The following is a 15,233-nucleotide window of genomic DNA, read 5'->3' on the forward strand; positions in this document are numbered from 1 at the left end:
TTGGACCCACCTGCAGTGCAGCGGCATCTTGGTTATTGTAATGATAGAGCAGTCCAAGGGCAAAATACCTGGAAGAGAACAAAGTAGTCAGGACAATGTGTTCCCATGACCCGCTGCAGGCAAAACCAACACAGTGACCTCCCTTGGCTTGGTCCCCTGGATCCTGTTCAACTCAGAAGACAGCTAACTTCAAACAAAAGGATCCTCACTTCTATTTATTTTGCTTATGGCACTAAAAACAGGTGCTCTATCAATCTCCAAAAAAGGATGACTCCAATCTCGGGAGAGCTGAGAAAAGAAAATACCATGATACTATGTGAAAATAGCATTTGGAATTGCTTTTATTTTGCTTCAAATACTAATACAATTTCATATATCTTCAGTTACCACAGGAGCCCATGACGCAGTGGTAAGAGCATGGGGAAGGTCCACTGTCTGAGCATTTCTTGAGAAAAGGGGCAAGAAGCTTCAACCTGAACAACAGCAGAGAACACTGATGGTGTCCGGGAACCACAGGCAACAGGAAGTCCAGGGCACTCAGGAAGAGGGTCCCAGAGGGCAGAGACCTCAGTTCCTACTAAGGCTTCGTGACTGACGAGCTGAATCGCACTGAGCCAGAAGCTGACTGACCCAGTCTTCTATGTCCTCATTTACAAATGGGGAGGACTGCACGATGCTCACACACTGTTTCAGATTTTGGATTTTCCGATTAGGGACGATTCACTGCAGAAGTCTATGCAAACATCCAAAACTCTGAAACTCTGAAACCTGCTTCTGTTGCGAGCACCTTAGGTCAGGAATACTCGGCCTATAACACCACTCCATAGCATGTTCTGGTAACCTGGGAAGCTGAGGACAGAGCCAAAACCCTCGTGGAAGCCCAGGTCATCTCAGGCACTGAACAGGGTCTAGCATGGTGACCCCCAGGATCTCTGTGGGATTTCATCAGTCCTTCTGCCCCTTCAAATTCTTAACAAAATCATAGGCAAAAAAATATTTTTAAAAAACTTACTGCTTATATGAAATTGAGAGATCACCCAATGCCCTTCATTTTTAAAGATAAGAAAGCTGGGGCCTAGAATGATCAGTTCTGTGACTTCCTACCCTGGATGTCACTATGCACCAAGTGGCCCTGAACAGGAGGCTGCTACTAACTCATGGACGTAATGAAGGCAGTTTTCAACCATGACTTTGTGGGACCAAGGTCAAAAACCATACCACTTCATCATTTATCCAGGTGTCTATTTAAGCAGTTTAGTTATCAAAGACTCAATGCACTTTTTTTTTTTTTTTTTTTTTTTTTTTGGTATTAGGGATTGAACTCAGGGGCATTTAACCACTGAGCCACATCCTCAGCCCTTTTTTGTATTTTATTGAGAGACAGGGTCTCACTGAGTTGCTTAGCGCCTTGCTAAGTTGCTCAGGATGGCTCTGAACTTGTGATCCTCCTGCCTCAGCCTTGAGCTGCTGGGATTACAGGCACATGCACCACACCTGGCCAATGCGGGCTTTAATTAAAAATCACACGGCATTTGCACAAGTGAATCCTCGGTTGACAACAGAAGAAACTTAAAAATGGCTTCATTTATTAACAAAGCCCATGACTAGTTCTAAATTGTAGTCTTACTATTAAAGAATGAGGAAAGAGTGAATGGCCCCTGACACCCCTTGGATAGTGATAAGAGCAACAGCATCTGGAGAGCACTCAGCTCCTGAGGTCACTGCAATTTCAAGGTAGCTACTGAGTGGACCTGCCAGGAACCAAACGTCACACTGGCTACATCAGCTTCGCGGCAGAGCCTGAGTGGGCAGCCCGCCCTGCTGGAGGAGAACACTCACTTTTTGTGCTTCTCTAGCCAGGCAGCGCTGTCCGTCAGAAGACAGAAGTTCTCGGTGACCAGGAGGTCCAGCAGGCTGTCGTGGTCAGCCTCTGCATACAGCTTGAGCAAAGCTGTGTCAATGTCCTCTTTGTAGCCATTAGCGACCTCTGTGCTGCGGACTTCGTTCAGGTAGCTCATGAGGAAGCGTTTGCACTTGGCCATCTTCTCCTGGTCCCCCTGGGTCAGCTGGTTCAGGTCTGCGTACTCGTGAAGAGGAGGGTGGGACCGAGTGAATGAAGAGGAGGTGGGCAACAGGAAGGGGTAGAGAGAGATCAGCTCCCGGACATCAAGCTGGCCGCTTCTGCAATTACAGTGTCAAACTAAATGAAGCAAAAAGAGAGAAAGAGTACACATAGGCACACAAACGACACTGGAGGGCAGTGCCTGTGGGCACACGTGAACAGGGGTGGACACGGGGTGGCACATCGGAGCGATCCTCCGAATCTGCAAGTACAAGGCAGCACTACCTATCCTGTGACACCACCTGGTTCCACAAGAGAACCGGGAATGACAGTCACAGACACGTAGGCCCACAGCGTGCAAGTGGAACATTGAGATGCCTACACTGCCAGGAAAACCCAGGGTAGCCCTGGCACCTCAGAACCACGCAGACCAAGCCCAACCAAGGATGTCACACATCAGTGTCCAGGCAGACAACGTCACAGTTCTTCCAAAACCCATTGTTTTCCTGACATTCCATTATAAATAGATTGTGGGACAGTTCTTGAAGGAGAATTTATAAGAACTTGACACAAGCCAGGCATGTTGGTGCACACCTGTAATCCCAGTGGCTCGGGAGGGTAAGGTAGGAGGATCACAAGTTTGAGGTCAGACCCAGCAACTTAGCAAGACCCCGTCTCATAATAAAAAACAAAAAGGACTGGGGATGTGGCTACGTGGTTAGGTGCCCTGGGTTCAATTCCCAGTACTAAATAAAAGAACCTAACACAATTTTCCTGGCAATGGTCTGACTATGTAAGAGACAGAACTCTTCATGCTGCCATTTCTGCTGTGACTCTTGATAGAATTCAGAGCAGAACATTAGGACGCAGCTTTCACATGGCCAGCAGAACATCCTGAGACCACATTTGTTGATGTCCCCTGTCTGACTCATTGCTGGGCCCTTTTCCCTCCAGCCTGCTGGTCCCCTTGGCAATGACAACATCAACGGAGGCATCACAGAGCTACAGATCTCCACCTGGGCCCAAAGTCAGAGCCACCTGTAGGATAGTTCTGGAGGAAAAAGAAGTGGGGACTGTCCCAACCCTGGGACTGTCACTGCCTGAAATGTTCACTACATCCCCGCAGCGGTCTCTGAGCTCCCACCCCCCACTCCACTGGCTTCTGCCTCCGTCTCCCTTCCTTCCACTCCCCCTCCCTGCACCCTCACCTCCCTCAACCTGTAATGGCCTGTACCGCCTACGGCCTTGGTTAGGCACGGCCCTTCCCACCAGATCCCAAACCGCCTTATCACTTCAGCCCTAATACCCAATGGCAACACCTGGCCAATGGCAACACCATGCCTCTCAGCCTTGGCCCTTGCTGTACCCTTTGCCTAAAGCAGCGGTTCTCAATAGGAAGCCATGTTGCTTCCTGGGGGACACGAGGCATGACTGGAGACAGTTTTATCATGACTTGTTGTGTGCTACTAACACCTAGTAGGTAGGAGCCAGCTGCTGCTGAACATCCTATGATGCACCAGATAGCACCCCCTGCCCAAGAACTATTTGTCCCACAATGTCAACAGTGCCACAGTTGAGAAACCCTGGCCTAAAGTATGATTCTTGATTTGGGAAACTTCTGCTCACTGTTTGAGATCCAGAATGAATCCAGTGAAGAAAGATTCTTCTACTGTCCAACCTAAGCCCATGTCCTGCTCTCCAGACAGAACGGCACCCACACAGGCAATGGGTGCAAAGTCCCTTCTCCAAACTAGCATGGGCACCCCCGAAAAGCAGAGGCACTGTCGTGTCTTTACAAGTCTCTCTCTGCTTAGGTCGAGTTTACTAAGCGAAAAAAGAGCCACACCTCATTGGATACACAGAGACAGGCTGCAGAATATATGGAGGAACAGATGCACAGTACCTGTCCCGACGACAGGAATGAGGTGTGGGTTTTCTTACAGGAACCAACCATGATTAGCTGACAGCTATGGCACAGGAAGGGACAGTGGAATCATCCTTGTCATAGAGCACCTTAAACACCTATGAATTCTCTCAGACTTTTTTTTTTTTTTTTCTTTTTTTAGTTCCAGGGATTGAGCCCAGGGATGCTTAACTACTAAGCCACACTCCCAACCCTTTTTTATATTTTATTAGAGACAGGGTCTCGCTGAGTTGCTTAGAGCCTCGTTAATTTGCCGAGGCTCGGTTTGAACTGGTGATTCTCTGGCCTCAGCCTCCCAAGTCGCTGGGATCACAGACTCGCACCACCGTGCCTGGATCTCAGTCACACTTTTGACAAAAGCTGAGCAGCAGGTAACCTGAAGTGGAGCTACTGAGAGGCTGATGTATGGAAGAACCTTGTCCTAGCGACAGACAGGCCCAACTTCTGTTCTCTTTTTTGTAAGGTCAGGCAGCAGGGGCAACAAAAAGGAGGCAGATTTTAAAAGGCTGCTGAAGGAGGCTTTATTGAGATCCCACTCCTGGGCAGAACCCTCAGACCAGCAGAGCAAGAGGAGGGTCTGAGGAGAAACCGCGTGGGGGCTCAACCAGACTGGAGTCTTATGGGGCTTAGGGCAGGAAGGGAGGGCTTGGGACAGGTAAAGGGGTTTTAGAGTCCTTTGTCCCATTGGAGTTGGACGGGGAACTGACTAAGATCCAGGATTGGCCAGGAGACCCCAGTGACTGACAGGCAGTTCCATCAGTGCCCTATCGGTGTTTCTTTCGTGCGTGGGGGGCTGCTTGGTGCTTTGTTCCTAAGCCACTTCATCGACCTAACACTCTTATCAAAACAGGAGACCATGCATCCATGGCCATTTGCCCACTGTCTCAGATTGACCCACAAGGAAAAGAAGATGTTTGGAGATAAACACACCATGATACCAATGAGGAGGTATTTGATATTGCAGAACTAAAACAAGGAATGGTAGAAGAGTTGAGGTCCAAAGTCACAAAGAATCTATTTAAATCCCAAAGCCACTGATCTCTCTCTAGGAACAGATGGTAGCAGCACATAGGATTTGTAGGAGTAAAAGTGGTATCAGTCATCATTACTCAAAGAACGAGTCTTGACACAGAAATCCATTCTCTATATACAATTTTGTGACAGCAAGATGTCAGTACATGTGTGGGTCATATGCGATCATCTCCAAGAATGGACAACAGATGGTATGACACAGACAGGGTTCCCCTCAAGTCGTCACCGAGCTGCAAATGATCTACATCTCGTTTGCTAGGTAGCTATAAACTGCAGACTCTGTTCTAGTGAGGTGCTGGGAAAAGTCACTGGGAAGGCGTGGCTTCAGGGGGCGGGGCTTCAGGGGGTGTTCAGGGGTGTGACTTCACCTCTCAGGTAGTGCTGATCAACCTTCTGAGACGCTGCCTCACCAAGCACCCCACCCCGGCAGAGCAAGGGCAGCTGGAAGAGCAGGGGCGAGGGCAAGGGGTGTGCTTGTACATGGGCACAAGTAATGAATGGCAAAAGTGGCTCAGGGGAGCTCCCTGCAGATACAGCATTAATCACAATGCCCAGGGACTCCCGATGACAAAACTCAGCTTCCAACTTCCTAACAGAACTGACCAGGAATATCACACTTCAAAAGCTTTTAGAAGACGATAGAAAGTTTTCATAGACTTTTCCAGAAAGCCCTTGCTTTTTCTAAATTCAGAATCTAATAAAATCTATGGAGAGAAGGAAGCACAAACAGCTGGTTCCTCAGAATCCTCACATTAGCAACCTTTAGACTCCTCCTCCGGCAGCCCCCAGCCCCAAGGCCTCCTCCACAGAACTCTCCTCACAGACTGCCTCTAGGCCCCTCCCACCCTCCCTAGACCCAGGCCCCTCCCACCCTCCCTAGACCCAGGCCCTTTCGTCTAAGGCTGGGACCCACCCCAGCCTGGGAGGTGTGAGCCCCCCACCCCATCTGCAGCTCCAGCTAACCACGACTGCATTTCCCACCAGCATGTCACAGGAGCACGAGGTCTGAGCACAGGGGGACACTGTCAAGGCAGCCTTGTGACTGACACCTCAAATTACCTGAATAGCTCTTTAGCTTCCAGGAACTGAAGTTGTGCAAACTGGATGAAGCCCGCCTGCTGCAGAATCCTTCGGTACATGACCTGGAAGGAAACACAGATTTTATTTCTCAGAGACACCTTATGGCCATCACAGAGAGCGGGAGGTATCACTTCATGGTACAGCACTTGCCTAGCCCAGCATTGTTAAAAAAAAAAAAAGAAAGAAAGAAAGAAAGAAAAGGGAACCTAAATTTCAAATCCACAACTCAAGTTAAATGATTATCATTATAGAGAAATAGGAAGTTATAAGTTAGAGAAAAAGGTATATATGAAATTATATACACGGTCACCCTTCAGTACCCAAGAGGGATTAGTCAGAGGGACCCCTACATATACCAACATCCAAGGATGCCTTATATAAAATGGCACAGTAGTTCCACAGAACCTATACACCCTCCTGTATACTAAATTATCTCTAGATTATTTATAATACCAAATGCAATGCAAATGCTATGTAAGTAGCTATTATGCCATATTGCTTATGAAATAATGTACAAAAAAAGGTCTGCATTTGGTCAGTGCACATGCAACTTTTTTTTTTCTTTTCAGTACTGGGGATGGTTCCCAGGGCCTCGTGCATGCTAGCAAGCACTCCACCACTAGGCTGCACCCTCAGCCCCCTGATTTAGTTCTCTGAATAGTTTTGATTAACAGGTGTTTTCATGGATTTGTGTCCATAAATCCCCAATCCTTCCTCACTGTACGGCTTTATCTTCTCCTCGTTATTAACCAGCAGGACCTCAATAACTGCTTCTGCCTCTGGCTGCTCAGGTGGACAGAACAACTCAGGGTTTCTGGCAGTCTAGGAGCTAGCTGCCCACCCTCCCGCTCTTCCAGAGTAGCCCTGGGATACTCACAAGGTTTAATGACCACTCAGATGCCTGGGCCCTCTCAGCCAGAGCTAGGGAAATGCTGGGCTTTCTCTCCTGGGGACACCCCACCCACAGCACACGGCAGTCTGAGTTCCTGCAGCCAAGGTGCAGTTACCCATTTGATTCAGTGTGACACTGCTTTCCTTTACCACAGGATCCTTTGCTCCTGTAACATGCAGCAACAGCAATACATGCTTCTAGAATCTGCCTGGGGCTTCAATCCCACCCACTCCCTGTCATTGCCCAACTTCTCCTTTTTGTGTGCTCACAGTTTGAAATTACTTCTAGACATTCTCTTCTCACATCAGTCCTCCATAGTCCAGCCCTTTTCCTCCCAGCTGAAGACCTGGCTGTGTCTTAACTGTTCTCTCTGACCTTAATCCTTCCTCCTTCTGATCCACCACTCTCCTCCACAAGCCATCAATTCCCCAACCCAAGGCACACACCTCAGAGACCTCACACTACTGGCTGAATCTGCCACTTAGACCTGAAGGACTACGTGGTCCATTTCCACAAAACTCTACTCACTGTCATTCACTGTTCCCAGTTTAAAGACAAGAAAATTCTCCTCAGAGATGTTAAGTTTTCAGGCCAAAGTAACTCAAGTAATAAATGGTTGAGCTATGATTCAAAGCCAGATCTTTCAGATTCTATAGGCCAATGCTTTCTGTTAGCTTTAAAAGGACTTTCACTACAGTTTTATTTTATTTTATTTTCCTTTAGTGCTGGGGATGGAACCCAGAGCCTCACACATGCAAAGCAAGTAAGTGTTCTACCATTAAGCTACATCCCAGCTCACTAGTATCACAGAGCTCTCAAAAGTATTACGACAGTTCCTCCCGGGCCCTCAGTAGACATTCTTTTCTCTCCATCAGCTTTTATTTTTCTTCCCCTAACCAGCTATTTCTGACCTGAAGACAGACCTAATTATACCACCCAACACTCAGCCAAGATATCAGGCCAAGGTTCTGTTGCCTGGGAACGCCAGGTCCATTTCTGAAAGTAGAAATGAGGAATGCCATTCCTGCAGCAGGAAGGATTCTCAATCACACCTGAGCTTGTCAATGAGACATCATCTGAATGGCAATCCATTCCCTATGGCTGCAGGACTCAGGTGTCACCTGAAGGAAGATAGAGATTACTTTTACTAATACTCCTAATCTCCACAAATAAGGAGTGCCATGGTTTAAATGTGCCTTGAAAGGTCCTGTAATGAAAACTTAACTTCCAAGTACCATGTGGATGGCACTTAGAGTTGAGGTCTTTTGGTATTAATTAGAATTAGGTAAGGTCATGAGGGCCCTCATTTGGCATTAGAAGAGGAAGAGACCTGAGGTAGCACTTGCTCTGCCCACCATGTGATGCCCTCTGCCATGTTATGATGTAGCAAGGAAGGCCTACCACATGCCAAGCAAATGCTAGTGCCATGCTCTTCTAAGCCTCTAGAACCATAGCCAAATAAAATTCTAGTCTTATAAATTACCATGTCTCAGGTATTTTGTTAGAGCAAGAAAACCAACTAAGACAGAGTGCTATTTTCTATATCCTAGTCTGAGAACGACACATGTAGACTTGGAAGGAGCATGCAAAAATATTCTTTCATCTTGGATTTAGGCCCCATGGACACTGAAATGAAGGACAATATAAAGAACAATATCAAATTTTACCTACAAATGCCTGATTAGAAACTTTACCAAGTACAACCAATTCTTGGCTCTCTGAAGGTGCCTAATTTCCAGGTGTCTGACACCTCTTCTTGCTTTCTGCTCGGGTGATACCAACTACAAAACCTGTTGTAAAATATATGACCATGGGAAAAGGACAGGAAGGGTGAGTACATGGGAATGACGGGGAAAGTTTTAGGTAGAATGTGATGTTATTCTTTGTATCATCCTTTGCTTCGATGTCCCTGGTGCTTATATCTAGGGTGAAGGCATCCCTTGCATGTCTGTTTAGCTTCTAACACCACAGCTAACTCAAGGACTTCCTTCTTCTTCTTCTTTTCCTTTAGTTTTAGGAAGTTATCAAAATCCCCAGGTAGAGCATAATTCAGACAGACAGACATCTGGGGAGTCACTTAGTAGCTACTCTGCCCCAAGGTTGGGGCCCAACACTCAAGTCAGGCTAAAGTGGTCATGTGTATTCTGGGAGTAGAAATTGAAGTTAAAATCCATGTTAGTTCTGAGTGATAATGTGTATGTGATAATATATATACATACACACACACACACGCACACACGCACACACACACATATATATACACCCACATACATACATACATACAATGACTCTGTGTCTGTCTCTATATATGCATGCACGCACGCGTGCACACATGCGCGCACGTGCACACACACACACACACACATGAATGGAGATTTCTAACTTTTGTGATTTGGGGAATTGGAAATTTTGTGAAACCAGAAGAGTCTAACGTAAAGTTTTCTAAGCCTGTTCAAGACTGCACTGGCTAAGTTGGATATCACACAAAAGCTTCTGAAGCAAACAGTTCTTGGAGTACTAAATTCAAAGTGTAATTTGTTCTATGGCTCTTCATGAATATGCATTGCCTGGGGTGTAGCTTAGTGGTAGAGCACATGCTTAGCAAGCCTGAGGCTCTGGATCAATCCCTATCACCACAAAGAAAAAAGAAAAAACAAAAAAAGAAACTTCTCGAACTAATGGAATGCTACTCAGTCTTAAAAAGGGAGGGCATTCGGATGCAGGCTACTCAAAGAGACAGATACTATATGATTCCCCTGGTATGAGGCACGCAGAGTAGGCAAACACATAGAGAGAGAAGAAAGAGGGTGGCTGCTGGGGCTGGGCGTGTGAGTGCTGGGATGAAGTGGGGAGTCGGTGCCTAATGAGGATAGAGTTGCAGCCTAGGAAGATGAAATGTCCTGCAGATGGACAGTGGTGATGGCCAAACAACACTGAATGCACTTAATGCCACTGAAATGCACACTTCAAAATAGTTGCCATGGTGTATTTTATGTTATGTATATTTCACCTCCACCATCCCCAGAAAAAAAGAAAGAGCTTTTCCAAGCAGAGTTTTTTTTTCTTTAGTGAACTTGATAGCAGCCAAAGGTCTCTGATTTCTGTGGTGACCTGCTGGTCAGAATGGAGCCCCCGGGGGTGTGAGTCCTGTGAGTCCTGGCTCTGCCCCTGTTGGCTCCGTGCTCTGGGCAAGCCCCTCCGTCCTTCACACCGCACCTGCATCTCACCAGGGTCCACCTCACAACTGTGGTGAGGAAGACTCCCACTGTGTCCAGCATGCACAACAATGCCTGGCATGCAGTAAGCACTCAACAAATGTTCTCTCTCTCTTGAGGCTGGGCCTGCAGTTTGCTTTCCTAAGTAATGCCAGGATCTAAATTTTTCCATCATCCTTTCAAGACCACTTGCGTGATTCTACTGTATCTGTGAGTATTGGAGGGAAGTGGGGTGCACAAATCCTTTTCCCATGAAAGAGAAAGAGGTGAAGAACATCAGGATGTTTTAATAGGAATCTTTCTACCAGCAGCACAAATAATCCCACCCTGGCGGCACAGACCTCTCCACTGCGACAAGTGCTAGTTCCCTAGACATGGCCTCTCCGGCGGCTGCGCCTGCCCGTGGGGCCAAATGTGACAGAAATGAGTGGCGAGGCAAGGAGAGGGCTCCACAGGGGTCACTCACTGCAGGCAGGAAGATGCTTCCTTGTAAGTCCGCAGGAAGCCAGCAGACCAAGGGAGGACTCAGACTGCACTGCTTCTCCAGCTACAACAGGGCTTTCCCAGGAGGAAAACCAACCAATGACCCTGCGAGCACCCAGGAGCTGGGGGAGCAGACACACAGGGACCACGATGGCTCTCGCAGGCCCTGTCTCCCTCGGTGGCCCTTTTTCTCCCAGCTGCCACTGGTTCCCTAACCCTGGGATGGGTTGGGGATGGAAGGCTGTAGGTCACCTGGGCTGGACCTGAGGGTCTCATGACAAAGACAACCTCAGACTATTCTAGGAGTTTTCAACTGAAAAAGAGATTCTTTTGAGGGCAGAAAAGCCTACTTATAGGATCAGATTTGGATCTCACTCCCACTCAAGGGAGAACAGCCAGCCTTCCATATCCGTGGATTCTGTATCTATGGATTTAACCAACACATTTCAGAAAAGAAAAAAAAAATTGCATTTGTACCGAACATGTACATTTTTTCTTGTCAATTATAATTTACATTACCTTTATACTATATTAGGTATTACAGGGAACCCTACAAATGATTTGAAGTATACAGGAGAATGTGTATAGATTCTGTGCAAACAACAGCCATTTTATCAAAAGAACTTGAATACTCGTGGATTTGGTATCTGAGCGGGGGTCCTAGCACCAATCCCCAATGGACACTGAGGGATGTCAATAGATAATTTTATTCAGTCTGCAGGGCTGATGGACATGCCCTTCCTCACCAACACTGACTGTAGCCCCAAGAAGGCAAACCACCAAACACAGTCATTACAAACCAGCTAACAACTCCCAGAGGACAGTCCACTCCTGGTGTGGAACCGACCACTCAGATTCACGTCAAAACACACCCTACCTCACACCTAAGCTGGTAGATACATATGTGTGCATGCACATACACACACACACACACACACACACACACACACACACAGACCTACCTAAACCCCTATACATTTTAGGATTTTCAGAAAGATAAAAATGTAATAAAATAGGATCACAGGATGGATATACTAAAGGCTCTGAGCAAACCTTGAGTTATCAGTCCAGTTAATTAGCCTATCAAAACAGAGCCTCTTCGTAGTCTGCACCTGTTACCATCCCTGCTTAAGTATCTGGTGAAACACAACCTGAGAAGTCCTGACCTGGAAGGAAGCCAGGAACTCACAGACCCAAAAGCAAGACAAGTGGCCGGTCCCCAAGGTGAGGAGGTCGAGCAGAGGTGGGCACAGGAAAAGAGGGAGCACACGCATTAAAAGCTACTGTGAAAAAGAAACCCAAGGTCTTGCAAGGCAAGCTCAGGCTGCTTTCCAATGACTTGGGGCAGTCCCTGGGCGGTTCTGCCATCAACTTTGATGTGCACAGCTAGGTTCATTTCCTTCACCTGTCTTTTCTTTTGTAAGAATTGCTTTTTAAATTTTAATTTGTTTTGTAATTCTGTGAACTATTAGTATAGCTCAGTAGTCAAAACGACAAAATACAGCATATTCAAAGAAGTCTCTCTTTTCCTGCTTTTCCCTATTCACTACCTGCCCTGCTTTTTACAGATTCTGTTTTATTTGCACTTCTTCTCCCCTCCCCAGCTCTTACTCTTTCCTTCTCTTTCTCCTTTCTTCATTTTTTGTCTTCTTTTGATGTGTCTGTGTTCTTTATTCTAATTGTCACCTTAATGGTATCAATTTTACCAAACTCCTTTGGTTTTCTCTTTTTTGAGGCAGTTCCTATTGTGTATTTGTCCTATACAGTCTAGTGGATTTTCCCTAGGGGTAAAAAGAAATGCAAGTCTAAGATATTCATAGGACAAGTAGGGTAGGGTGATGTGGGCTCTGAGCAGGTCCCACCACTGGAAGTGCACAGTGCTGACCCAAGGTAGCCTGGAGGACGGTGCAGGGATGAGTGTTAAACAGGACACCCTGGCTTTTGGAGACACATATGAAATCCTTTTAGAGGAGATGGAAAGAAAACTCTACAGAGCTCAAGCTTAACTATAAGCCCCCTCCCTATCACATGGCGCAAATCAGGAAATTTTGTGTCTTACATAAAGACCAATGTCTCTTTACCATCTCTTTTGAGATTGCATCCTCATGCTTAATACAATCAAAGCCCTGCTTTCCTACAGTTCTAAGTAGCTCTCTGACCCCTTTGACTCTCGAGAAGAAACATTTCTATGATCTGAGTCCCACAGTTAAACTTTCTGATGACCCCCTCACTAGGTCAGAGCTCAGGGAAGCAGAACTGGTACCTGCTTTAAATGCAGAAAAAGGGGCGTGGTGGTGTAGAACCAGTCTACTCGACTCCGCCTCTCTGCCAGGCCTTTCCCTGGCTTCTCCAAGCCTAGGAGCCAGCACTAGGTCACCAGCATTCCAAAATCACAAAAACAATGCACCTAGCTATGAGCTGCATCTAATCCTTAAAATGCATACATTCAAGAAAAACTTCATCTAGCTCTTTTTGGGGTTAATACTGTCTTACTGTCTTTTCTGGTTTGTATTTCAGACAAAAACTCTGCTCCATTATATCACAGCTCTGTTGGGAGATCAGCTCAAAGCTCTGAGTTGTGAACTCACTGACTCTTTCCTAGGGAAGACTCTACCTAGGTTCTTAGGGAGGGAAAGGTGCGTAGCTGAGGAGCACACTGATAAATAATGACACGCAGTGTGATACACACCAATGCAGGTAAGTATCCCTTACCCAAAATGCCCGGGACCAGAAGTGTTTCAGATTTTGAACTGTTCCAGATTTCAGAATATTTGCATATGCATAATGAGCTATTCTGGGGATGGCAATTCCAAGGCTAAACATAAAATTCATTCATGTTTCACATATGCCTCATACACATAGCCTGAAGGCGATTTTCTACAATATTTTTAGTATACCAATATTTTAAATGGGGCCCAACACATGAGGTTGAGTACAGAATTTTCCACTTGTGGTGTTACACTGGCATTAAAAATAGTTTGGATTTGGATTTGGGAGTTAGGGATGCTCAAACCATTCTGTCATGTGGAAGTGAGGAGGGAAGAGCTCTCAGCTCTGCCTGGAGGGAAGGGCAGGCTTAGTGACAAAGCCAGATTAGTGCAAGGTATTGAAACAGGATTTTATCAAGTAGAAAAGTACACACTGGTCATGGAAACCGGCACAGACACTGGGAAATAAGAAGCAGGAGACGGGGAAGTGAAGAAGTGCATGGCACATTCTGGAACTGGGGAGGTGCAGGCCGGCCAGGCAAGAGGGCTGCAGAGAGGCTGGCCCAGACTTCACAGCAGAGTGTCCACAGGCCAGGCTGATCTGGCTGCCAGGCACGTGGGGCTTCTCTATCAAACAGACACTGGTCATTGCTGAATATTTCTGAGGATAAAATAAACAACATTTTAAAATGCTGTCTAGTTGTTCTCTTTGTCTTCCTCCTTTTGAGGTGGCCAAATAGGGGTTGGACATGTGTTTCATAGGGGTGAGGGGAACCAAAGAAGATGAAGTCACAGAGACAGACTAAGGAGCACTTCAAGGGTCTGGACTTTACCAACGACTCGCCCATTGATTAGATTTAGCAAAGGACTCGGTCACATGGAGCAAGATCACTCCTATGGTGGCGGCAGGGTGGACCACAGACACATAAGCAAGAGGCTGTTGACATGATTCAGGGGAAATATGAGAAAGTTCTGGACACCCACAGCAACAACAGGAACTGAGAATAAAGGCTGTATTCACTATAATGCTGAAGATGTATCTCTAGGGCTGCATGTATGACTTCAGAGACATCCAGGGAGAAGGCAGGGAACAGGGGAGAAAGGAAAAACCCCCCTGAGATACCAGACTCGAGAGCAAGACACTGATTATTTTACGAAGCATTGTCTGTGTATCTCTCTACTCAAGGTAAAAAGAGAAGAGAAAACCAAAAAAGCAAAAATCAGATACAGAACGCTGAACACTGAACAGTTCGGTAAGAAAACGTTACCCATTTAAAAGTATGTCCATAGATACCTTCCCCCAAGCCACTGAAAACCTTGGTGCACCCTGCTCCCCAACACTGCCCAGACAGCAGCAGCACCCGTGGCCTCTCTCCACGGGACGACAGAAGGAGCCAACAGGAAGCAGCAGCCTGGGGATCTGCCTCTGCCCTGCATCCTGCCCTCCTGGCACCAGTACTGGCACAGCACAAAGTGGAGGCAAAATCACCTAAGTGTCCAGCACAGTAACAGCCCGTGAACACACAGCAGCTTCTTCTTCTTGCTTTTGCTGCCCCCTGCTGAATGCTAACAGATCAGTCTCAAACAAAAGTTGGGAACAAAGACGGAAAAATTCATTGGTGCTTACACAGAGAAAAGATATCCCCATTTTCAAATCCCATAGCTAGAAAGGACACATCTATTCTGTGTTCACTTTGAAAAGCTTCCTCTGCCTGCATGGAGCAGCTGCGGCCCCAGCATACCATGTCGTTCCATAGCTGTAACATGATCATGTATGAAATCTGACCAACACTACTAATTCGTGAGAACTTTTAATGATCAACTTGGATAACTGTAT

At 46.6% G+C, this 15,233-nt stretch overlaps 1 protein-coding gene across 2 annotated transcripts in view; it reads right to left on the bottom strand.

Moving 5' to 3' along the window:
* Positions 1-15,233, bottom strand: part of Tgfbrap1 (transforming growth factor beta receptor associated protein 1) — a 64,512-nt gene that overhangs the window by 18,920 nt on the left and 30,359 nt on the right. For both annotated transcript variants that reach the window (XM_076833395.1, XM_076833394.1), the window contains exons 5-7: positions 6,078-6,160; positions 1,840-2,181; positions 11-68 (exon numbers count right to left, since the gene is read on the bottom strand). In XM_076833395.1, the coding sequence (XP_076689510.1) occupies positions 11-68; positions 1,840-2,181; positions 6,078-6,160 (483 nt within the window). The remainder of the gene's footprint in view (positions 1-10; positions 69-1,839; positions 2,182-6,077; positions 6,161-15,233) is intronic.

The sequence above is a fragment of the Callospermophilus lateralis genome, chromosome 14 (genome assembly GCF_048772815.1).
Source record: "Callospermophilus lateralis isolate mCalLat2 chromosome 14, mCalLat2.hap1, whole genome shotgun sequence".
Classification (NCBI taxonomy): Eukaryota; Metazoa; Chordata; class Mammalia; order Rodentia; family Sciuridae; genus Callospermophilus; species Callospermophilus lateralis.